The 23,964-nt window shown below is 42.4% G+C and overlaps 1 protein-coding gene across 1 annotated transcript; it reads left to right on the forward strand.

Annotated features, from left to right (window-relative positions):
* The first annotated feature begins 994 nt into the window (after nt 1-994).
* On the forward strand, nt 995-22,149 carry LOC110284156 (adhesion G protein-coupled receptor F2). The gene is made up of 8 exons (XM_021149841.3): nt 995-1,108; nt 5,329-5,371; nt 6,088-6,242; nt 7,249-7,491; nt 9,129-10,490; nt 16,085-16,126; nt 19,527-19,586; nt 22,102-22,149. The coding sequence occupies exons 1-8, from the start codon at nt 1,037-1,039 to the stop codon at nt 22,147-22,149; spliced, it is 2,025 nt and encodes a 674-aa protein (XP_021005500.2). The 5' UTR covers nt 995-1,036.
* Nucleotides 22,150-23,964: the final 1,815 nt, after the last annotated feature.

Raw genomic sequence — 23,964 nt, forward strand, 5'->3', positions numbered from 1 at the left:
TATCTATCTATCATCTATCTATTATCTATCTGTTATCTATCCATCTATCAAGTATCATCAGTGGGTGCATGCCTTTGGGTACATGTTGGGTCTTACTTTTTACAAGCTTTATATGGACATATTAATTGTGCATGATAATGGATTTATATATGTAGTTTTCATTTGTGTATACATTGAATTCTGATCATGCAAATTCTTTTATGACATCTAACATCTTTCAATTACTGTCTTATCCAGTATGAAAATACTAACATTTAATGTTAATATTTTGAGGTGAATCCTTAATAATGGGTTCTAACCAATCCTCTGTGGCCCTTGTTGGCTCTTCGCACCCATCTTTCTTCTTTTCCTCTCTTCCTGCCCTCTCCATCCTTTTCTCATCCTCCACTGAGTGTATTCCTGAGTATACTGGATGCCATCACATTCCAGTGTTGTTGGAGATGGCAAGCAATTGGTTTAGTTTAGTTCTGTTAGACATAACAAGATCAATTGTAGAAACTGCTATTTACTTAGGAAGACACACCTCTAGGGTTGAGGTGAAGAAAGATAATAGGGTAAGCCTTGCACTTATCCTTCAAAGGTATTTCTAGGTCAAGCTTATCCACAAGAATCCCTGCTTGTCTTCAGCATCCACCTACACAGTTCTCAGCCCTGTCTAACCCAGGGAGTGAGCTGTCATTCCCACTCTCTGAAAACAGGCTGTTATTTGTTACAGCCAGAAGGCCAGGTAAAATCCACCAAGCAGTTTTGTTTAGAGGGATTCTCATCTAAGGTGTGCCATGCAAATCAACAACAGAGAATAGGGATAACCTGAGCCTCCCACCTGCAGCCACATGGTAATGTTTGTGCTAGGACACGGAGCCATCCCAACTGACCAGAGAGAGCTACTTCGATGACACCGATGACACCGAATAGAGTCAGTTCTTACAGATGGAGCTTGCCTGAAGAGGCTTGGTGCTGTGAAAACTTCAAACTGGAGTTGTTTTGCATTTCATTTGTTTTCACAGAAGCAAGAACACCTGCTGCGTGGAAAACAATGATTCCTGCCCATTGGTTGTACTGTTTGATGCTTCTTTTGCCTATAGAATCCTGTAGGATATTATGCCAGGTAAAAAAAAAGGGGGGGGGAGTGGGTGAGGAGCTGGTGGGGAGAAGAGATGAAATAAAAAAATCCATCAGTTACCAGCTTTGTTGCCTAGGAGTTGAAGTCGAAGGACAAGGTGGTAATGAAGTGGGCCAGCACAACCTGAGGAAAGTACAAATATAGGCGACAGAAAGGCCACTTGTCTATGGATTTGTCTCATGTTAATCCCCACCCCCATCAGTTCTGGAATACAAGGAAACTGAGATGACTCAAGGGTGATAAGGCACATACATCCCCATATTCTTGGGTAGTACATCTTTCACTTCACATCTAGGGTGCCTCTGCTTCCTGAGAGCCTTGAATAGTAGAGGTAGTGAAGGATGCCGCGTTGACTAGGAGATAGTAGTGATAGTGAGCACAATGAGGCATCACACCCTTCAAAATGGCAATAGCATTTTCTTTTAGAATCCCAGCAGAAGAACAAAGATGGAGTTTATAGCAATTTACTCCTTTAATTTCTGTTGGGGCCGTGAACTTGCATGGCTATTTAGGGTACATTTTTTTCCTCTTGCCACACGTCACTTTCCTTTTCCTTTTGTTTATTTAAAATGAAATGTGAAGAAATGTTAGGAGAGAGATGATTTAAAAGTATTTTGAGACTCTTGGGGAACGGGTGCTATTATTTGACTGTAGGGCCTGGAAGGTAGCATTGAGACTAGCTGGTGGAGCTCTCTTTACCTTATGGATACAGAGGGTGAGGTAAATATTGTAGGGTATGGTTCATATGAGATACAAGATAAGTAATTGAAGAGGAGTCTCCTTAGAGAGAATTATTTTAGAAGCTCTTATCATGAGTTTTCCAAACAATATTTACCATTGAATTAGTCCATCTTTCTCCTTTGTGACTCTCTCTTCATCCCCATATTGAACCGAAATCTGATTGCTGAGAGAAATTATAGGTGCTTTGGGAAGACATTTTATTGTGGCTTCCTAATGTGCACAGCTTGGTACTGTCTTTGGTTTTCTTGTCTACAGTTTTCAATACAATGGGGAGTAGGCAGAGCAGGGCAAATAGTTATTATTGTTATTGGGGGTGGGGGTCTCCCTGCCAGGAACATCCAAACCTTTTTTTCCATTGTATGAGTTTCTCAAGCTGCCAGGCTCCGTCCCTCTCCTGACTTTTCCTATGCACTGGGAAAACTCAGTAGTTTGAGTGGGTTGCAGGTTAGCATCTGCCTTTTTGGGCAGAGTGAGGCTGAGGAATGTTGATATTTGAAGCTATAGTCACCCACTTGGGATGCCATCTAGACATAAACTAACTAGAGGGATCAGATATGATTTACCTCAGAAAATTAACTGGGATGAAGCCAGTCAGGTCTTTCACCCAAGAAGGCATACTTTGAAGAATTTCATATAGACAGCAGCCCATGGCCTTCTGCCCCCTACACCTAATTAATCAGCTTCATTTTCTCTACAGTTTGTTTTGTGATGAGGGCTCTGCCATAGCTGTTGACTTTGGTATATTGCCGAATGGCTATGTCAATATGGGTTTTGGGTGACTTTAGAGGCCTTTACTTCCTGCCATACATCCTCTCTGCCTATTGAACCTGAACATGGTCTGACCTCTAGCCTCTGGGAAGAGCCATGCTGAAGCAATTAAGAATGCAAATTTCTAGACTCAAGAATAAGAGGAATTCCCCACATGCCCTTCTCCACGTCACCCTGTCTATGTCACTCTCTGAATTCTTATTTATAAAGCTAAGGAGGTTGGACTGGACTACGCAGTCTTCAAGGTCTCTAAAAATATTACTGGAAGCAATGTAACTCTTTCGACTGAAATGCTAGGGATTTGTTCCCATGAATAAAAATGAGAGGCCACCATACACTATTGAGTCTCTTTCATGAATTTCTCATTGATTTCTTCTCAGCTATGGAGAGACCCCAAATGCCCAATTCAGATTCTCCATAGTTTTATTTGGTGGAAAAAAAAAAAACAGGGAACATTCAGTCTTGTTTTGGGATGACATAAGCAATATTATTTACTATTGTTAATAAAAAAAATAAAATGAATCTCCCGTGTCTGTCAAACAGCAGTGTCCAGAAGTTTTATTTTTTCTCAATAGTTAGACTATTGGAAAACAAGTTGGACTCGTGGACAATGCTCTTCCCAGCCACTGGAGGGCGCTTATTTGGTTCAGAGATAAGAAGCCTCAGTTTTCCTTTACACATATTAACATATGCATGCCTGTATTTGTGAGTGTACACACGCACACCAACATGTTCTTACACAAGTGTAGATATATACAAGACCTTGAGTTATTTCCTTAGGGGGTAAAGGAAGACGGCACACAATTATGTTTCTAAGAAACTTAAAGTTTAACTGCAAAGGTACGATGGAAAAGACTAGAACAGTAGCAGGCCAGGTGAGCTGAGGCTGGCTAAGTAAGCAGTGGTGTATGCTGGTGTAGTTGACACATCCTTCAGAAGGCAGAGGAAAGGTTAGGTCCTCTAGAACTCAATCTGAAAAAACTGCATTGAAGGGTGAGGCATGAGCTCAAGGCGATCACTGTTCAGCATTAGAATAATAACATCAGCTGAATCATCAAGAGATCTCACACATTTAAGGGTGGCCGTATGGGTTTCCCATGTGTGAACTTATTCCCCATAAACACAGTCATTCCTGCTCTGCTTTTCAATAGAGAAACTGAGACAAATAGTGGAATTGTCCCTCACAAGGGACACTGTTAGATTTGAACCCTGGTAGGATTTTTCCAGATCACAATCTCTCAGGATAGCCAGATCTGCATAGGTGGATGGGATGGGGGTGTGGGGGATTCCTTTAAAAAAAGATTAACATAAAATACAAAATACAAAATGAAAGTGAGCATTTTCTTAGAATGAGATAAAGAATCAAAATAAGTTCCCAACAGAGTTGTTAAAGGGATCCAGAAATCACTCAGCGTTATTCAGTAGCACATTCAGTAAAAATAATACCGGTAATAATTAATAGTCCCTGAGCTTAAAGCTATACTTCCATTTTTCTTCCATTTTGTGTACTAGTGAGTTTATAATTTCATATATATATATAATCTTTATATATTTCATATATATAATTTCATATATATACAATCATATATAATCTTTATATATTTCATATATATACAATCATATATATATACATATAAGAATATTTTTCTAACATTTATTTTATGTATATGGGTGTTTTGTCCAAGTGTCTATCTTTGTGCCATGTGTGTGCCTGGTGCCCTAGGAGGCCCTGGAGTGGTGGATACAGGTGGCTGTGAGCTGTCATGTGGGTGCTTGGGATTGAACCAGGGTCCTTTGGAAGAGCAGCTGGTTCCCTTACTGCTTGAGTCATCTCTGTGTCTCTCTGTTCTTTTCTTTTGCCTTGCCCTATACTTTTCTTTATTGTTGCTAGTTTAGAATCACACATTATTGTTTAGTTTTTTCCACTTGTTATTAGCAGTTTTATGTGAATGTGTGGGACTGCTATAAAAGTTGGGAAAACTTCCAGTTTCTTTCTATAGAGTTGAAAGAGGTTACCGCCCTTAACATTTATTGTTTTTCCATGGGCCCCTATAAATAATTTTGAATTAATGACATTTAAGCATTGATGTTCTTGTAATTTAGAAGTGACTGAGAACTGCGTAAGTGTATCCTACTAAATCCAAAGAAATGGATTCCCCACTCAACTCCTTGTCTGAATTTCATTAATAAATGCACCACCCTAGAGATACCCCAAACAGGATAGAATGTGTGTGTCTTTGTATGAGGAGCGAGATAGAGTGACAAAAAAAAGATAGTCTCAACAGATGGCATGGAGTTAGAATAGTTTGTCTTTGAAATTTCGATAAATATGATCACGTGAACATTCGATCATGTGGCATGATCTTCTCCCAGCATTTAATGGGGCCCGTACAAGAAAAGCAAGCCTTCATTAACTTTCTAGGAAATTTCCCTCTGTCCATAGTGTAATTTCTGTGCAGGCTATGGACTGTAATGAGATGAAGTTATGACGGGAAGGAGGGGCCAGTCCCACTTCCTGGCACTGGTGAGAAACGTGGAAGGAAAAGTCATCGGGCCATTTGCGACAGCTGGGCTTTGGTGGCTGTGTGTGCATCACAGCTGACTCAGATCTGGTTGTTTGTCTGTGACTAAAGTGACCGGTGGTGTCACTTGCTGACATTTGATTTTGCTGTGAATTTTGATTTTTCTCTTTTCAGGCCTCCAGCAAAAGCAAGGAGAAGGTGACATCCAGGCCACATGGTACGTTGGCGGCATTACCCACCACACAGAAGTTGGATCATCTGTTGTGACAGCAGGCCACCCTCAGCCCTCTGGCTCATGGCATGAGAGATGAGACACCTTGATAGATTAGATTACATTCGTACTTGGGTTATTTACATGTCGATCCATTGTGTCTTTGGTTCTAGCAATAGTCATATCTTCTCAGCATCCTATGCTCCTCTAGTCTCAGACTTTTTTGCTGCAGAATTCTCATCAAGCTAACTCAGACCAGGGCAGTGACTAGCATGGGTCTCAATGACCATGGGGCTTACTATAAAGTTCTGGATTGGAAGTTTCTTTGGGAACAGCAGGGGGAGCGGATTCGAAACTAGAGCTGACCTGAGAATCTCTAGGACTTGAGGACATCTTTTGGGGTCTCTATGGACATGGGAGGTTACCTCAGTAGGATAACCTATGAACTCTTTCTTCCTATTTAATAGGAGGAGTTTACACTTTACTCAGTTTTATACATTGAAATTTGCTGTGTGGTTTTGTCAGAAATAGCAAAATCTTGTTTCAGAACTACGTCATAACAACTAACACATTTTTAATCATCTTCAGTTTTACCAAGAAAAGATACCCATGTGTACAGAATTGATGTGCCTTCGAGACAGTGACACCTTACTGACTGGCAGATGCAGCCATGACCAGCCACAGACCCTTCTAGCTGATATGCCTGCCTTTTCTTTTCCCAGATGTCTGCGATGGTGTCTGTAATAACAATGGCACCCCCTGCTTTCAGTCTTGTCCTCCAGAGAGTGAGGGCAACATGAAATTTGCCTGTAAGGCCAAGAAATGGCACAAAGTCACGGAAACCTGCCACACTCTCAATACCCACAGCATCTTTGAGGTAATGTCCTTTCTCCTGTATCATGGACTCTCTCATGAGCTCTCTGAGTAAAGTAGAGCTGCAGACGGGGAGAAGACAGGCTTCCCCAGTGGCAATAGGCTATTTGTCCATGAGTGCAGGAGCACATGCCTGTTTCCTTTCCCTTTCATGTTGGGCATCTGAAAGTGGAGTGCATCTTTTCCCATCGCAGGCATGTAAGAGCCTGGTCATTTGAGCAAAGTAAAGAGAGGCACCTCGAGTTGTCACAGTCAACTTCTCCATGTTTGCCTCCAGCCTTTAAAATAACCCAACACCTTGACACTCACAGTGTATTTCACTGACTAGTAAACCGCCCCCCTCCCCCCCAGCTCCAACTTGTCAGACCCATGGAAGTTGGGCTGTATCTCAGACTTCACTAGATGAGGAGCTGAAGCTCTATCAGGGTCTTCATGAGATGTGGGTGCCTGCAAAGGCACCAGGTTTCCAGGAGCTGGACCTGCAGGTAGCTGTGAGCTACCTGATGTGGGAGCTGAACTCTCAGTCCTCTGGCAGAACAGTACCCACTCTTAACTATGGAGCCATTTCTCCAGCTCCTGCTATTTAAAACAAAAAACAAACAAACAAAAAACAAAAAAACAAAACCCAAAAAGCATGGCATCTCTTGGTTCACCTCTTGGGAATGTAAAAGTAAGTTAAATGGCAATAGCAATCCATATGATTATACAAGATATGCATGGAATGTATATACACAGGGAGTATCTGAAGTGATATGTTAAAGAAAATGGCTGTCCTTTCAGAAGACCAGATTAGGGAGTCATTTCCATTGGAAAATTTAGATGATATTTTGCTTTATACATCTTGGTGTTGGTTAAGATATTCTACCCTAGATGCAACTTTGAAAATGAAAAACGGAAGCATATTGTGTGCTATTCAATTGTATGATAGGGCTCTTCTAAATTCTAGCAAAAATCCTTTTGCATTGAACACAAACAAATAAAGGATTTCTTCACTTCGCTCCTGTTTCCAGGAGGATAAGGAACTATATTCAGTTCAATCATCTGATTCAACCATACGTACACACATGTTTCATAGAGAACTTAAAACCATAATGGATACGTTGATGGAAAAGTGTCCAAAGGATTTGTCTTGTGTGATCAAAGGCATTGAGAGATCTCCTCGGATGCCAGGGAACATTGCTGTGGTGGTGCAGCTCTTACACAACATCTCAACAACTCTAACCACCAAAGATGTCAATGAGGAAAAGATGCAGGTGAGTGGCCTTGCAGCCCAGTAGGTTATCTCATTGGGGAAGGAACTTAGGTTAGTTGGAATAGCATCTGGGCTTCCCAGGGGTTGGGAACCATTTTCCCACCTCAGTATTTCTATTGTCCCACATAGCCAGCACTCAATAAATCTTATGGAAGGAAGAATAGTAAATAAAAGAATAAAATTAACACATTGGGTCAAGACATGTTAATAGAGATTAGTTATACCACTTGATTAATTAGTACCACTTGGTTCTATGGCAGGTTTTATTTATTTTTATTTCCCCCCGGGGTATGGGTCTATGATGGGTTGAATCTATGAGGGGCAGAGTCCCTGAGATGTTGAGTCTTTGAAGGGTTGACTCTACAAGGGGAAGATTCTGTGAAGGCCCAAGGATGTGAGTGAGGGGCTGATTCTATGACTGCCTGAGTCTTTAAAGGTCAAAGTCTACAAGGGGTTAAGTCTGTTCTGTGAGGTTTGGAGTCAGTTAGGAGCCAGAGTCTGCTTTTCTAAAGCATATATAAGCTATTGAAAATGTTGAAGAAATATTGGTGATCGTGCACAAAAGAGGACTTATATATTCTTTGTGAATTAGAACAAGTCACTAAAATGGGAAATAGTTGAATACAAAACAAACGACCGAATCTTTGAACTAAGTGAGAAATGAAACTGGATTCATTTCTTCATTTTGATGCTTAAAGTAGAGTAGTGAAGGGGCACTCAGCCTCTGAGGTCACACCCTAGTTTTCAGTGTATTTCTATACAGGGTCCTACAATATGCCTGGCAATGACAGATGCCAACTCCATTACGGACACTCTGACAGGTCAATCGGATGCATGTTAAGAGCTGCATACCTTCAACTCTTACAGGGAGGCAACTGAACAATTAGGAAGAAAGCAAGGAAGGGGTTTGCTTTAGAGATAAATCCCTTAAATGGTATCCAATGGTGTGTGTGTGTGTGTGTGTGTGTGTGTGTGTGTGTGTGTGTGTATACTCATGTGTGCACAGGAATTCATGTGTGGAGATCAGAGATCAATGCCAAATGTCTCTTTCAGTTTCTTTCCAACAATTTTTTTTCTTTTTTCTTTAAGACCGAGTCTCTTGCTCATTTTGCTGGCATTGATTTGGATATATTGACTGGCCAGATGAGCTTCTGGGGTTCACATGTGTTTGCCTCCCCACTTCTGGGATTACACATGTGCCACACCCTCCCTCTTTTACGTGGGTGCTGGGGATCTGAACACAGTTCAGCATGCTTGTATGGCAAGTCCTTTAGTGACCGAGATGTTTCTGAGCTCCTGTCCAACCTTCTGACATTGTAATATGGTACTGTCAGCTACAAATATGCTGGGCTTCATTTTTAGCTATTATGCGATGCAGGCAGTCTGTGGGCCACAATTTGGACATATCTGCAAGTAAGCTTAACCTTTTCTCTGAAAACAAGTTACCCGGGGGTTCAATTAAGACACTGACTGTGACCCACTGAGTTTGGGGTGAGGTGTGAGAGTCTCCATTTCTAAGGGGGTCTGGTGGAGTGCCTCTGTTGCTGTTTAAAGGGCCACACTTTGTAAAAGCAAGTCTTACGTGAATTGGGAGTTTCAGAGAGTGGCTCATGACTAATGGCAGTTTTTCTTTGGCAGAGTTACAGCGCCATGGCTAACCACATTCTTAACAGTAAAAGCATATCAAATTGGACCTTCATCCAAGACAGAAACAGCAGCTGTGTCTTGCTTCAATCAATCCATTCATTTGCAAGCAAGCTATTTATGAAGGAACATCTCATCAACATATCACATGTCTTTATTCACACCTTGGGGACGGTCGTGTCCAGGGGCAGCCTGGGGAAGAATTTCACATTCTCAATGCAAGTTAATGAGACAAGTGATAAGGTCACTGGGAGGCTACTGCTCAGCCCTGAAGAGCTTCAGAAGGTGCCTTCTGCTTTCCAGGTCGTCAGCATTGCTTTCCCAACTCTTGGGGCCATCCTGGAGGCCAGTCTTTTGGAAAATGTGACTGTGAATGGGCTCGTCCTGTCTGTCATTTTGCCCGAGGAGCTTAAAAACATCTCACTGATATTTGAAAAGATCAGAAAATCTGGAGAGAGGAAGTCCCAGTGTGTGGGATGGCACTCCTTGGAGAGCAGATGGGACCGGAGGGCTTGTAAAACGATTCAAGAAAACTCCAGGCAAGCTGTTTGCCGTTGTCGGCCGGACAAGTTATATACTTCTTTCTCCATTCTAATGTCTCCCAACACTTTGGAAAGCCCTGTTCTAACTTATATTACATACTTAGGCCTGGGCATTTCCATCTGCAGCTTGATCATCTGCCTGGCCATTGAGGCCTTAGTCTGGAGTCAAGTGACAAAGACAGAGATCTCATATTTACGTCACCTGTGCATCGCTAACATTGCAGCCACCTTGCTGATGGCTGATGCGTGGTTCATCGTGGCTTCTTTCCTCAGTGGCCCAGTACTACACCACAATGGATGCGTGGCCGCGACGTTTTTCGTTCACTTCTTTTACCTGTCCGTGTTTTTCTGGATGCTTGCCAAGGCTCTCCTTATCCTCTATGGAATTCTCATTGTGTTCCACACACTGCCCAAGTCGTGCCTGGTGGCCTCTCTGTTTTCCGTGGGCTATGGATGCCCTTTGGTCATCGCCGTTATCACACTTGCCGTTACAGAGCCTGGAAAAGGCTACCTCCGGCCTGAGGCCTGCTGGCTTAATTGGGACATGACCAAGGCTCTCCTGGCCTTTGTAGTCCCAGCTCTGGCCATTGTTGTAGTAAACCTGATTACAGTCACAATGGTCATCATCAAGACTCAGAGAGCTGCCATCGGTAGTTCCATGTTCCAGGAAGTAAGAGCCATCGTGAGGATCTGTAAGAACATTGCCATCCTCACACCACTGCTGGGGCTGACCTGGGGATTTGGGATAGCCACAGTCATTAATGGCCACTCCCTGGCCTTCCACATTATCTTCTCCTTACTCAATGCACTACAGGTAAGTCCAGATGCTGCAGTAGACTCTGAATTGAGTGTGTGCATCGGTTTTGTGGGTAGGAGTCCATGTATCATCCTTTAATAAGACAACGAAATAGACATAAATATTTGTTTCAGAAAGGCCTGGACTTGAATTCTGACTCTCTTCTTTACCAATAATATGTAGCATGATCTTTGTATGTTTAGTTTTTCACAAGTGTGTTTTTCTCATTCAGGAAGAGAGTATAATACTGCCATTTTCTGGAGGTGCTTAGAAAGTGAAAGTTCAAATATTAAAATTAGGTACTAAAGACCATAAACTCCTGTTAATAGGCTGAGGATTTTTTTTTTTGAGACATGTCTTATGTATCCCAGGCTGGACTATGACATTAAACTTCTGATTTTCCTGTCTCCATCTCCCAGGTACTGGGATTAGAGGTGTACACAGCCATGTACCAATTATGAAGTCCTGGACATCCAACCCAGGGCTTTAGACCTGCTTCGCAAATATTCTGTCAACAGAGCTGTATCCTCAGCCCTGAGCTGTTACTATTTGGCAAATAATTGATCACTTCTTCTAAAATTTAGTCTCAGAGCTGGAGGTGTTATATGTTATGTTTGTTGTATTTTCTGCTACTTAAGAGTTTATAGATAGCTTTGGATGCCACCTTATTTGACAAAGGCAAGCTATACAAAGAGGCTTTAATGGTCATTTCTTTCCACTCTTCTCATGCTTGATGGATTAAGCAATGTTCAGTTTCATGTGTATCCTTGCCAGATTCTATATGCTAATACAAATAGATATGTAATATAAGAATTGAAAACATATGTAGATTATTATGTACCTTGCAGGCATTTGTGACTCCAGCATTCCATAGATGATATTGGCCATCAAAGTCAGGGCGACTAGGGTTTGCTGGATCCTGCTTTACCCCCTGAACTACACCATAGCTATTATATAGCTTTCTTTCTCACTAAAAATCATATTTTATGCTTTTACTGGTCTAGTGTCTATGTATATTTAATGTCTCAGATTAGTACTTGCTATTTAACATTTTCTTTCTTGATTGAAATTGCACATATTAAATGTAAAGATTGCAATTAATTAAAAAAAGCTTCTAGGTTCCCAAAGAGCTTTACTTTTTTTAAAAAAAGTGTGTAGAGTAGTCAGTAGAAGTATTTTCAAATATATGTTTTACCCAAATTGATAACAGAGACTTAAAATCAGGTATCTACTCATTTTCCTGTTTCAAAATGTGACTATAAATGATTGATTTTACAGTAAGCCTGTGGTGCTCCCTGGAGAACACTGTAAATAGCACAGCATATGTAACATTTTAAATCTTGGCTATTTTCTATATTTCAACAGAAAGTCTAGATTTATAGTGATATTAGTTATTATCAATTTATTACAAATCTTTACAAAACTAGTCATCGATGGGACTGAGGTAAGATCCTAGTATTTCTAACTTGCACATCTACAGTCTACTCTTCATATACCCTGACTTAGTGAGGGTTTCATTGCTGTGAAAAGACACTGTGGCAGCTCTCATAAAGGGCAATAATATTTAGTTGGGGCTGGCTTATTGTTTCAGGGGTTTAGTGTATTATCATTTTGGCAAAAAATATGGCAGCATCCAAGCAGATGTGGTGCTGGAGAAGGAGTTGAGAGTTTTAGAAAAGGACTGTGTGATACACCAGCCAGACTTCAACTATAAATTTCTATAAATTTGTTTTTATTTTATGTGCGTGCATTGGTGTTTTGCCTACACGTATGTCTTTGTAAGGGTGTTAGATCTTAGAGTTACAAACAGTTGTGAGCTTCCACGTCTGTGGTAGGAATTGAACCTGGGTCCTCTGGAAGAGTAGCCAGTGCTCATAACTGATAAGCTATCTCTCCAGTCAGCCCAGACTTGAGCTTGTAAGACCTTAAAGCCTGCTCTCAGTATGACACTTCCTCCAACAAGGTCACATCTACCTACTCCAACAAGGTGACATCTCCTAATAGTGCTACTCCCTATGGGATAAGCATATTCAAACACATGAGTTAGTGGGGGCCATTCCTATTCAAACCACCATAAACCCTTAATAAATACAGATCTCACTCCATAACAGTCCCTTTCCTTGCTCCCCTTGGGTTACCTGCCTGTGACTCTTGTTTTAGATTGGATTGCGAGCATTTGTGTTTTGATACTGTCAGCATTTTTCACTTGTATAGAATCAACTTGAAACTCAAGTCATTTTCTGCCTTGACTCCTGGCAAGGAGAAGGATTAAGTTACTGAGATTCTAGTACTCATGAGGTAGTGGGCAGCCGCCAACTGCTGTGAGTGAGGGCTAGACACTGCCTGATTGAAGGCCGTGCAATACTGGCTCACATTGCCTCATGGAAGCGGTCTTATATGTGAGCTGGTTACGGATACGGCCATTAGTAAAATTCAATGACACAGATTTACAAGGAAATGCCTTAGAATAAACAACAGTCATACATCCCTAAAACTTCTTTGTCCGTTTTAATATAAGTTTTGCCTATCTTTAAATCAGGACATCCTTGGATGCTCCAGGAGGGAGGAGAGGGAGCAGGGGCACAGATGCACAGAAGTCAGATTACAATCGATAGGATGAGCAGCAAGCAGCAGCGGGTGTGGAGCATAGGCTGAGAAGAACAGAGAGGCAGCTGAGGTGACTGAGTGAGAGAGGGAGTCCGAAACAGGAGGGCAGAAGAGAGAGGAGGCAGGTCCTTTTAAAGCTTTTTCTGATTCTAGTTCTACAGAACTATCTTTACTGAGAGAAAGCCTGGCCAGCCCTTTGACTGTGGAAGTATTAATATGGAGCCAGTGGCTGCCTTGGGTTCACAGTTCACAGTGGCTGCTACCTTTATTCTCGCCCGTGTTTATGGAGAGCTACGGGCTAGGTGGGATTTTGGGAGAACCTCATCTCCCTAAGATATTTTAGTAGAAGAATAAACCATTAAAGACTAAAACGTGAGCGAAGGCTTCGGCCTTGTCCGCCACAACTGTTCTTTGTCCATTGAAAGAAATGAGAAGAATCTGATTTTGCTGATTTTTTTTAAAGATGTGTTCACTCATCCATTCTCTGTTAGATACTGAACTCTATGAATAAACTTTCTTCAAGGTGACAGAAACCAACAAAAAGTGATTTGAATGGAATATTTTAATGTTGCACATTTGTGGCTATGTAAACTCAGGGTGGGTAATAAAGTTATTAGGGCTGGGTCTATAGCTTAGAGGTAGAATCCTTGCCTGGCATGTCCACCGCCCCTAGTTCAACCCCCAGTTTCCCCTCCACACAAAGAAACAGCATAAATTTATTAAATACATACACATCTGAATACAAAATCAGCACATATTTATTTTGTTCCTATTATCATTATCATTATTATTTTCATTATTTTGAGACAAGGCCTCTCTCTATAGTCCTGACTGTTCTGGAACTCACTATGTAGACCAGACTAGCCTTGAACTCACATAGATCCAGCTGCCTCTGCCTCCTGAGTGGTTGGATTAAAGGTATGTGCCATCATGACTGGTGCCAATTATTATTTCAAAAGTTGAATATACAAATATGTAAAAAAAACAACCCCCAATGAATTAAAACTCTTATAATGAGAGTATTTTTTTAGCCCTTCTGCCCAAACAAACCAAAAACAGAAAGCAAAACAAAAACAAAACTCCACAAATTTATGTAGAGGAAATATTCTACAATGGTGGTTCTTAGATATTTTAGTTACTGTTCTAGTATTGTGACCAATACCAAGACAGCTGGGGTTTGATTGAACATGGCATGGGCTTTGAAACCCTCAAGTCCACCCCGAGTGACACATCTCCTTCAACAAGACCACACCCACTCCAACAAGACCATACTTCCTAATCCTTTCCAAACAGTTCTACCGAATAGTTAAACCAATTAGCCTTTGGGGGCCATTCCCATTCACACCTCCACACTAAATTAAAAAAACAGTTCCAGGGCCAATTTCATTAATATCCTGATTTTAAAAATGTACCTGTAGTACCCAAACAGGCTGGGATGTGTCTGTTCTAAGCACCTTTACAAGAATAATACCTTGTAAACTCATGGTTTGTGTCAGTGATGACATTTTCACACTAGAGTTAACGGCCATTATAGGCTTAAGAGTGTGAGGGCAAGTGGGGTGGCTCAGTAGGTAAAAGCGCTTGCCTATGCAAGTCTGACAAGCCTGAGAACCATCCCTGGAACCCATGTAAGAAGCCAGATGGGATGGTGAGCATCTGTTACCCAGTCTTCCTCCCATAAGATGGGAGATCAAGACAGAATTGGCCAGCATCTCGTGGACCAGCTAGTATAGAGTGTGCAGCATGGCAGAAATAAGAGAGACTCTGACTCAACAACATGAACAGTCGGAACTGACCCTAAGAACAATGTTCTGAGTTCCACGAGTGTGCCATAGCACTCACAGTTACATGTACATAAACTACATGTACATACATGGGTATGTGCATGCGCGCACACACACACATACACACACATTGATAATAAGTGAAGTTAAATAAACATAAGCATTTCTAAGAGGTCACACAATCATACAATCTGATAACATCTTCATGCAGATTGTCTATGTGGTAAGGTGCATTGGAGTACACTGGAGGAATGAATGAGCCACCTGCCTGCCTTCACACTGGTTCCTGTCACACACTATAGCTGCCAGCTGTGTACTCACCAAATTGTGATGGCAACAGGCTGTTGTTCTTACTGCTCAACAACTGGCTGTAACATCTTCATGGTACCAGCTGTGTTCTTCTGACTGGGCTCCCACTCAGTTATGAAACTGAGAATGTGATTTAGCAAGGGAATACCTGCTGGGAAGACATCTTCTTACTTTCCCTCTCCATCCACTGCCTAAGTCATTCAGCATCCAAGAACCCCATCTAAGGGACGTTGCTATCTACAGCATTTTAAAAGTTGGGTTTCTGAACTTCTGTCTCCTCATTGGAAAAACAGGGCTGTTGTCTGCAATTCCTTCTCCTAGGGGGAGATTTTGTGTTGTCCCTAGTAGAAAGGTGAAAATAGAAAAAGCAAACCTCAAACGGATTGTAGCTGTGGAGGGAGGATGGTCATCTTTCCACAGATGGGGTTCTCCTCCGAATCCACGATGGGAGGAGATCTTGAGCAACCGAGCACCCCCACTCTCCTCTGTGCCGTGGAAGTGTCTTGATTGCACACCTGCATGACCTAGCCTCTCCTTTACCTCTTTCTTGAATCATTATATCCCTAGGGAAGCATCTGCTGCTAAGTGAGAAACATTTTCATGTCACTCAAACCTGAAGTTTCTACCATGCCCCTGCATAAATAAAACAAGGGGCTTTGTTTTATCTCTGCAGCTGCCAGAGCAGTGGTCTTTGTTGAGCAACAGTTTTTTTTTTTTTTTTTTTTGGCTTTTTTTGCCATTGTTTTAGACAATGTTTGTTGAACAAATGTGTAGATGTTGTGTCTTTAGACTAGGAAATGAGAGGCCTAGGTAGAGTTGTTTTCTTATGGCCAGAATAGAAGGGACCCGAGGTATGTTGACATTTGTTATTTTTACTACCACTATATTGTAACTGGATCTTTTTTTTCACAGGGCTTCTTTATCCTGCTGTTTGGAACAATCCTGGATCCAAAGGTACTGTATGCAAACCATTCTTGGATTTTTTGTATTGAATACTTGGCCTGAAAGGCTGACTGGTGGAGAACACGTTGACCTTTGACCTCAGTCATTTGTGCAATCACCTAAAACAGAACATTAGTCTTCTTAAAAAAAAAATCTTGAGGTTTTATTTATTTATTTCCCCATATATGAGGGTTTGCCTGAACCAGTGTCTGGGTGCCATGAGGCTGCAGTGCCTGTAGAGGACAGAAGGGGGTGTTGGATCATCTGGAACTGGAGTTACAGAGGGTTGTGAGCTCCCATATAGGTTCTGGAAATTGAATCCTGGCCTTCTGGAATAGCACCCAGACAATGCTCTTAACCACTGAGCTATCTTTCCAGACCCATCACGGTTCTCTTAATGCATGTCACTCTTACCAATCTTCAAGCTCTTCTCAAGATACACATTTTATGTATCTTAGCTCTAAGCCTCAAAACAATCAAGGGGACTTCTATTCTGTTTCTCACAGATGAGGAAAAGGAGACTCAGGACAAAGAAACAGTTTGCTCAAGATCCCACTCTGATGTCTCGTGGCAGAAATGGAATTAGTTAAATCTCTCAATATTATTTTGGGAGGCTGCCTCTTGGATTTGAAGGCTGTACACTAGAAATAGCCCCCAGTGCACCCCACAACTACTCAGTGATGAACACTAAGGGGTTTCACTTGAAGGCTCACACATCAGTCACTGCCCAGGGTCTGCTTCTCACCTTGGGGTATTCAACTATGTTGTCACCCCCACCCCACAAATTTGGACTGGAAGGAGTGAAGCTTAGCCAGGACCAGTAGGTTAGGCAGGACCTTGATGGGCATGAGTGTGGGATAAACAGCTATCTCTGGAGACGGTTTTCAGTGAAACAGCTCACTTTATTACGTCGTGTCGGAGATGGACAAGAGCTATATAAACTTTGGGGAGTGGGTTGGGGTTCTCTGGGTGAGAGTGTACCTCATTGGCTGGGACAAAGGGGCGGGGTTGGGGGGCGGGGAGAATGCTTCATTCTCTTGAAGAGGAATTCCAGGTGCTTGCTGGACACGTCTTTATAAGAAGAGAGGAAGTTTAAGCTGTAACCTGCCCACCAGGTTATGTGGTTACCTCAAGGGTGGTGGAGCGGGGGGTGGGGGGTCCGCAAGGCTACACACCCCGGGACATGCAGGCCCAGAGCAGGGAGGAAGCTATCTTATGCTGATCTCAGGACAAGATTTTTGTGCTCGGGACTGGCTCAGATTGCAGGGCTTTCTGGCCCAAGTCGCTCCAGTTCCAGGGGATCCCTCCTCTGGCCTCCAGGGAGTGTGCATGCACATAGTATAGAGACATATCCTCAGGTAGACAATCCTCATCCACAAAGCTAAAAACTGAAAAACAAAAATTAAAAGTTAAAAAAAATAGTGAAAAAAGGCTTAACACCAAAACAAAATTAAAAGCAAAATATTCACCTTCACTTTAGGGTATTATATATTTAAACTATTAAAGTTAACATCAAAGATTTGTGAGGGGAATTTAAAAAATGTCCTCTCATTGTCTCACCAAGATGCTTTGTCAACTTAAAAGTTACTTAAAAGTGAAACTGTTATACTTGATGTTTCTATGTGTAGTCATCTCAGGCTTACAACAGTTCAACTCTTAAACCTTTGAGTTTATAACTGTGCTAAATTGTATGCATTCGGCAGAAATTTTATTTTGAACTGAGCTCTTTTCCTGGGCTAGCATGATGTAGCGTGGTACTTGCTTACCAGACTTGGCAATTCCTGGGCTAGCATGATATAGCATGGTACCTGCTCACCAGACTGGGCAGTGGCAGCAAGCCACAGCTCTGAGTCAGCTCTGAGCTTACCGTGGTAAACAACCAATACTCCATGGTGTTACAAAACTGTGGTGTTCAGCAGATAGCTACACCAAGTACAACTGTGACTTAAGCTATTTTCAACTTAAAATGGGCTTGTTGGTGCAAGCCCCCTTCCATGAGGAGCATCTACGCTAGCTCTGCTCCGCAGTGCTTATGAGTCCCAGATTAAAAAAAAAAAAAAAAGAAAGAAAAGCCGTAAAGCAACTTTATAAGCAGAAACATGGAGGAAGCATTTGTATTACCCCATAGACATAATTGCCAAGGTCACTTGTCTGGTAACTGTGATACCATAACTAATACACAGAGTCAAATCACTGCAGGACCTTCACTCTGTGTGCCAGAGTTAGATGTTGTGAGATTTGCAAGAATTATATGCAGCCTTTGTCAAGATCAGAATCTCTTCATTTAAAATGACAATGTAAAGGACAGATGCCAAAGTGTCACAGGAACAGACATGATTAATGGATGCAAAAGGATATAAACAGGCACTCTTGAAAATCCTAAGATCAGCTGAAAACTGAGCATGTCTTCCGAAAGGCACTTACAACTAATGTTTAAAGTAAATATTATGCTCACTATGAAACATAGACTTTATAAAGAATCAGAGAAGGGAATGCCAATAGAAGTGATGGTATGGCTTCAAAGATCCCAGTGCACCCCAGAGATCCCTGTGGACCCTGAGAGCTTTTCCCTTCCTTATGAACTTGCAGCAAAGACATTGTGTCTTCAGGGAGGGGTGATGTCCCTCTGAGCTGAAGGGCATTTGCAGGTGTCAGCGTAAAGACAATGACTGCAAAGGCTGGGAAAGAAGCACTTTTCACGGGAGAAGTGAAAAAGAAAAGGAAATGAGAGAGATGTGGGGAGGAAGCCAGGATGATCTACAGTTGATGGACTTGAATCCGAGTCCTGGCGTTTATCTGTGTAGCCGACTGACTTTGGATGTTACTGAGTCTTGGAGTGTCACTTTCCTCAGCAGTGTTAAGGGGGGCAGTCATATCTATTGTTAATATAAGTTAATATAATATTATTAATAATATGTAAGTAATATCTTTCAAGGCTATTTTACTCTGTACAATGAGATGACCCACATGAAAAGCATTGTAAAGTAATAAAATCACCACCACCACCATCATCATCATCATTTTCTTAGTTCCACTGACACATTGTATAGTACATTTTTCTCTTTATAAAAGATTTGAAGAATTGACGTGCACAGGGAGTTGTGATGAACTACTTCATTAATCCAACGATCAATCCTGAGGCTGTCTTTAGAATCTGTGAGGTTGTATGAATTTGCTTCCTAGCCACTGGGTCCATGTTTAAGACCTAGGACTAGTACCTTTTTCAGCAGCTGCATCTCTCCTGTCCCTCCTCACCCCCTCAATTTTCTCTAGCTCTCTCTGCCATGTTACTGATCCCACCCAAAGCGCCTGGCTGGCCACTGGTTCCCTTGCTGCAGTGTTTGTTAGGTCCAAACTCCTTGTTAACTTCTTATAAAAGTTTAATTTTTAACTCAGTTTGTTAAATTTCCAGATAAGAGAAGCCTTAAGGAGTCGAATAACATCTGCCAAATGGCTCTCCAGAGTATCAGAGGTAAATATTTATTTATTTATTTATTTATTGACAAGGTAACAATGTAAAACCTTTTGGTGTGGATTTTTTTTTCCCCCTGGGCGGGTGCATCCTTGAGCTGTTCAGAATTCTTAGGGAGTATGATGTCCAAATATGAAGATGAAAGTCAGTTGAAATGTATAAAGAGGGGGTGGCAATTTGACGGGTGCTGTGGGTCTGAACCATGTAATAGGAAGTGGGTGATAAGAAGGAGAAATGAAGAGATGAAGGGTCTCAGGCTTCCAAGGCATCCTGGTGGTTCTCGCTAATCCTGGTAAGCTGGGTCCTGTGCAAAGTGTGAAAGTCCTAGGGAAACACACACTGAAACTCTCCACAAAGGACTTCCCAGGTGCTATATTTTCAAGGATGCAGTTGCCATGGTTACCCAAATGGAGGTCTGCAAGGGGCCAGTTCAGGGATGTGGCAGAGGTGCTCCAGTCATCATGTAGGAACTGGACTGCAATGCTGGGATGTTCAGAATGAGGGAAGACCTGGAAATGTTTATATGTCAGTAAAAGGGACTCAGGAACATATCCAACAACAAGAGGTGGTCTGCAGTGCTGACTGACCATCTGTCTGTCCATCCTTGGCCTTGCAGATCTCTACACCTGGGCACCCATAGCTGAGTGCATGGTATCCCATTTCCTATCTGTCTTTCCACCCATTTCCTCCTGCTCATCTCTCTCTCTCTCTCTCTCTCTCTCTCTCTCTCTCTCTCTCTCTCTCTCTCTCTCTCTCTCTCTCTCTCTCCTCCCCCCTCTCCCCCCTCTCCCCCCTCTCTCCCCTCTCTCCCCTCTCTTCCCTCTCTTCCCTCTCTTCCCTCTCTTCCCTCTCTTCCCTCTCTTCCCTCTCTCCCCTCTTCCCTCTCTCACTTCTCCCCTCTCCTCTCTCTCCTTCCTTTCTATTCTTAGCCAAGCATTGATCATATCCTTAGTCCTTGGTCTTCTATACCCCAGTGGTACTTGACTTCTCTATATTCTCTCCCAGCTTAAAAAGAGGGCAGATTTACTGAAAATAAATGCTTCTTCCAACAAGACTACTCCTCCTAATTCTTTTAGAGAGTGCCACCCCCTGGCAACCAAGTTTTCAAATCTATGAGTCTGTCGGGGGCCATTTTCATTCAAACCACCAAGGCTCTTTTCTGACTTGGCCTGATTATTTCAAATCCCTTCCAAAGTACTAACCTTAGTCTTTTCCTTGTGTGTTTTTAGAATGGTCTATTCAGGCCACCATTGGGAAATTCTGGCCTTCGATGTCTAAGAAAACAGTCATTTTCTTCACTCATATCTGTTTGTTTTTTTTCCCCCATAAGTCAGAAAGACACCCAGCCCTTTATTATTGTTAATGGTCTGGGTCAGTGGTTTTTTATATTGGCTGTATCTTAGAAACATCTTGGGAGAGAGGGGGAAAAAAAAAACCTCAAAACATACCAAACCACACCCCAGGCCTCATGCAGAAAAATAAACCAGAAACTCTTGAGACTTGAGCCTATCATTTACTTTAAGCTCTGCAGTGATTCTCATATGTGGCAAGCGTTAAGAACCTAAGTACAGCATATGTTTATCCTTCATCTCACATCCCTTTATTCTTTCTCCTCAGCAGCTTTAGGCCATTTATACCACTAGCTTTCACATCTTTACCTGCGTACAGAAATAGGGTTACTGTGTTCTTCTCTTCTGCTCTGACAGCCTCTAATCCCTGGTAACCACTGTCTACAGCCCAGATTTAACCTACTTTTCAGAGTATTCACTTGGATAGGACCAGTCCCAGTTCCCTAACCCCCAGGACAACATATGTGCTTGTGTTTGTTTTCGTAGCTGACAAGATGAGCTAGCCTATGCTCATGTAGCCACAGATCTACCGAAGTGTAAATATCTTGCCTCTTTAGAGAACACATGCCTAAAACATACTTCGAAGATCCTTTGGCATGTGACCATCACAAAGGTGTGGTCAGGGGACTTTAATGTTGAGGATTTCAGTAGAACAGCTGTTAGAAAGAGTATAGGACAAGTTCCTTTCCTCTCTCCACTCTCTCTCTCCTCTTCCCTCCTCTCACCTCCCCCCTCTTCTCATCTCCTCTCCCTTTCCACATTTTCTTCCTTCTGTTTCCCTTTCCTACTCTTTCTTCTTCCTGCCCTTCTTCTGCCTCTTCTTCCTCTTCATCTTGTTCCTCTTATTCTTCTTCCTCCTCCCCCTCTTCCTCCTCCTCTTGTTCCTTGACTTCATCTTCTTCATCTTCTTCCTCTTCCTCCTCTTCCTCCTCCTCCTCCTTCTCCTCCTCTGTTTCTTCTTATTATCATAGGGAACTTTTCACTCCAGGCCCTGGTAGAGAAGGAACCCTTGTACTAGCCTGTTACTATGTTGTTAGTCTTAATATGATCAGGAAAGGAGGGTAAAATACTTTGGTACGCCTCAGATTCTCTCTGCAGCTGGAATTGCTGTGATGATTGCAGACTGACTGGTAATGGTGAATGCAGCTATATTTTGTCTCCAACAGGACTTTTCTTCTGAATTCTCTTGTCATCCTACCAAAGGGCCAAGCTAACAAATTGGGATGCACTCCTCATATGGGTGGTGAGTATGCAGGAGAGAGAAGCTAAGCATACTTCATTTGTATGATGTTTCTTGGATTACAATTAGAAATAAACACACTAGATTCTTGTCTCGTTAAGGCACAATTTTAAATTCTGGGGTTACTGAAATTTTTGTCCCGTAAAACAATAAGGCATGTCTGAGAAAACTTACGACTTGTTCTGGGTATGCTTAAGGAGGCTGAGTAGCCTCCCTCTGCTCCTCTTCTTCTCTTGTTTTCCACAGTCAGGACATCTCACATCAGGAATGTCTCTCAAATCTCCTACTGTGGTCCTTTTCCTTTCTCTGGTCTTAAAAGGTCAAAAAATCATGACTGACAATATTGGGAAGAGGCCTCATGGTGGGATATAGGAGCTGGACAGAGTCAAATGGACTAATGCTAGAGAAACAAGCCACATGGGAAAGTAACTTAGAGCCACATAGAGGGGCAGTGACCTTGGGTTTGAAAGAGAGCCCACTAGAGACCAACAAGGTAGAAGACAGAGGTCAACAGATTGAGGCATGTATATCCATGGGAAGACTCACAGAGATGGAAGGTACATGTAGAGAGGGTGAGATGTCTATAGGGAGCCCAGAGAAATGCAGAACCCAGAAAGGATGATGTACACACAAGGCTTACCCAGAGGGCTGAGGAACAGAGAGATGAAGAGATAGAGGCACTGTGCTATGTAAAGGGAGTTTCCCACCTCACTACTCCACACACCCAGGCTCTAGCTAGCAGCCTTTGTGGTCTTGACAGGAGCCCAAGGAAAGAAATGGTTCTTTTCTGAGAAGAGTTATATTTCAAAAGAAATGGGTCTAGTAGTGTATAACACATGCATCTTTAATCACTAGAGGAATGAGAGTTTGAGGTCATCATCAATTACACAAAAGGTTTGAAGCTAACCTGTGCTACCTGAGATCTTGTCTCACCCCTTACCCCCCAAATGAAGTAAATCATGTTAATCAAAGCAAGGCTTACAACTCAGTATCTGCAGGGAACAGAACAAGACAATTTCCTGTGTCCCAAAGAAGTGTATGGGGAAGAGACTGTCCACCTGGCAGCTGGGCTCTGCCAAAGGGGCTTCTACAGAGCAAACTCAGCATGCAAGTGTGAAGCGACGTGTATATTTAAGCTGTGATTTTTCTGTTCTTGACAAGGTTGCTCATTCCTGGAATGGCAGTGCCCAAGGAAGCATGCATTTAATTCCTGTCCTCTTGCCAGTGGGCACTTTGAAGGAAACCTTCCACATTGCAGCACCGATGGAGGCATGTGCAAAGCATGAAGGCCCCTCTCTTTAAGCTGTTTTGTGTTTCTAATAATGTCTTGCCCACCAACTGCAATTCTATATATGACACACTAAGCCTCCTCGAGGGACAAGAAGACAAAGTGGGACACAGCGACAGGATCTCACAGGTGCCTCTATCTTCATACTGCTGGATCACACTGATCTTCAGGTCAAGAGCTCTGCTTTTCCTAGCCAAGGTGGCCTAGGATGCCCTGTGTGGGATTTTGAAGGAGGCCCCTGAAGAAGAGTCGCCAACACTTGCACTGACTCTAAGCAGCTCACCACTGGTTCTCGTATAGAAGGCATCCATCTGCCAGTACATTCTATCTTTTCAATGTCAAAGGCAGTTGATTAGATGGTCAGCCTGGCTCGAACTTGGATGCAACTTCTTTGACGGTGAACCAAGTGAAAACCATAGAGTGTTTGAATCGGACATGATGCCTGTTTAAAGATGGGACAGAAGCCTGGAATTGTGAGCCACAGCTCTGCTGGAATTGTGA

This window comes from Mus caroli, unplaced genomic scaffold (genome assembly GCF_978045245.1).
Source record: "Mus caroli unplaced genomic scaffold, Mus_caroli_1 scaffold_18, whole genome shotgun sequence".
NCBI classification, from domain to species: domain Eukaryota; kingdom Metazoa; phylum Chordata; class Mammalia; order Rodentia; family Muridae; genus Mus; species Mus caroli.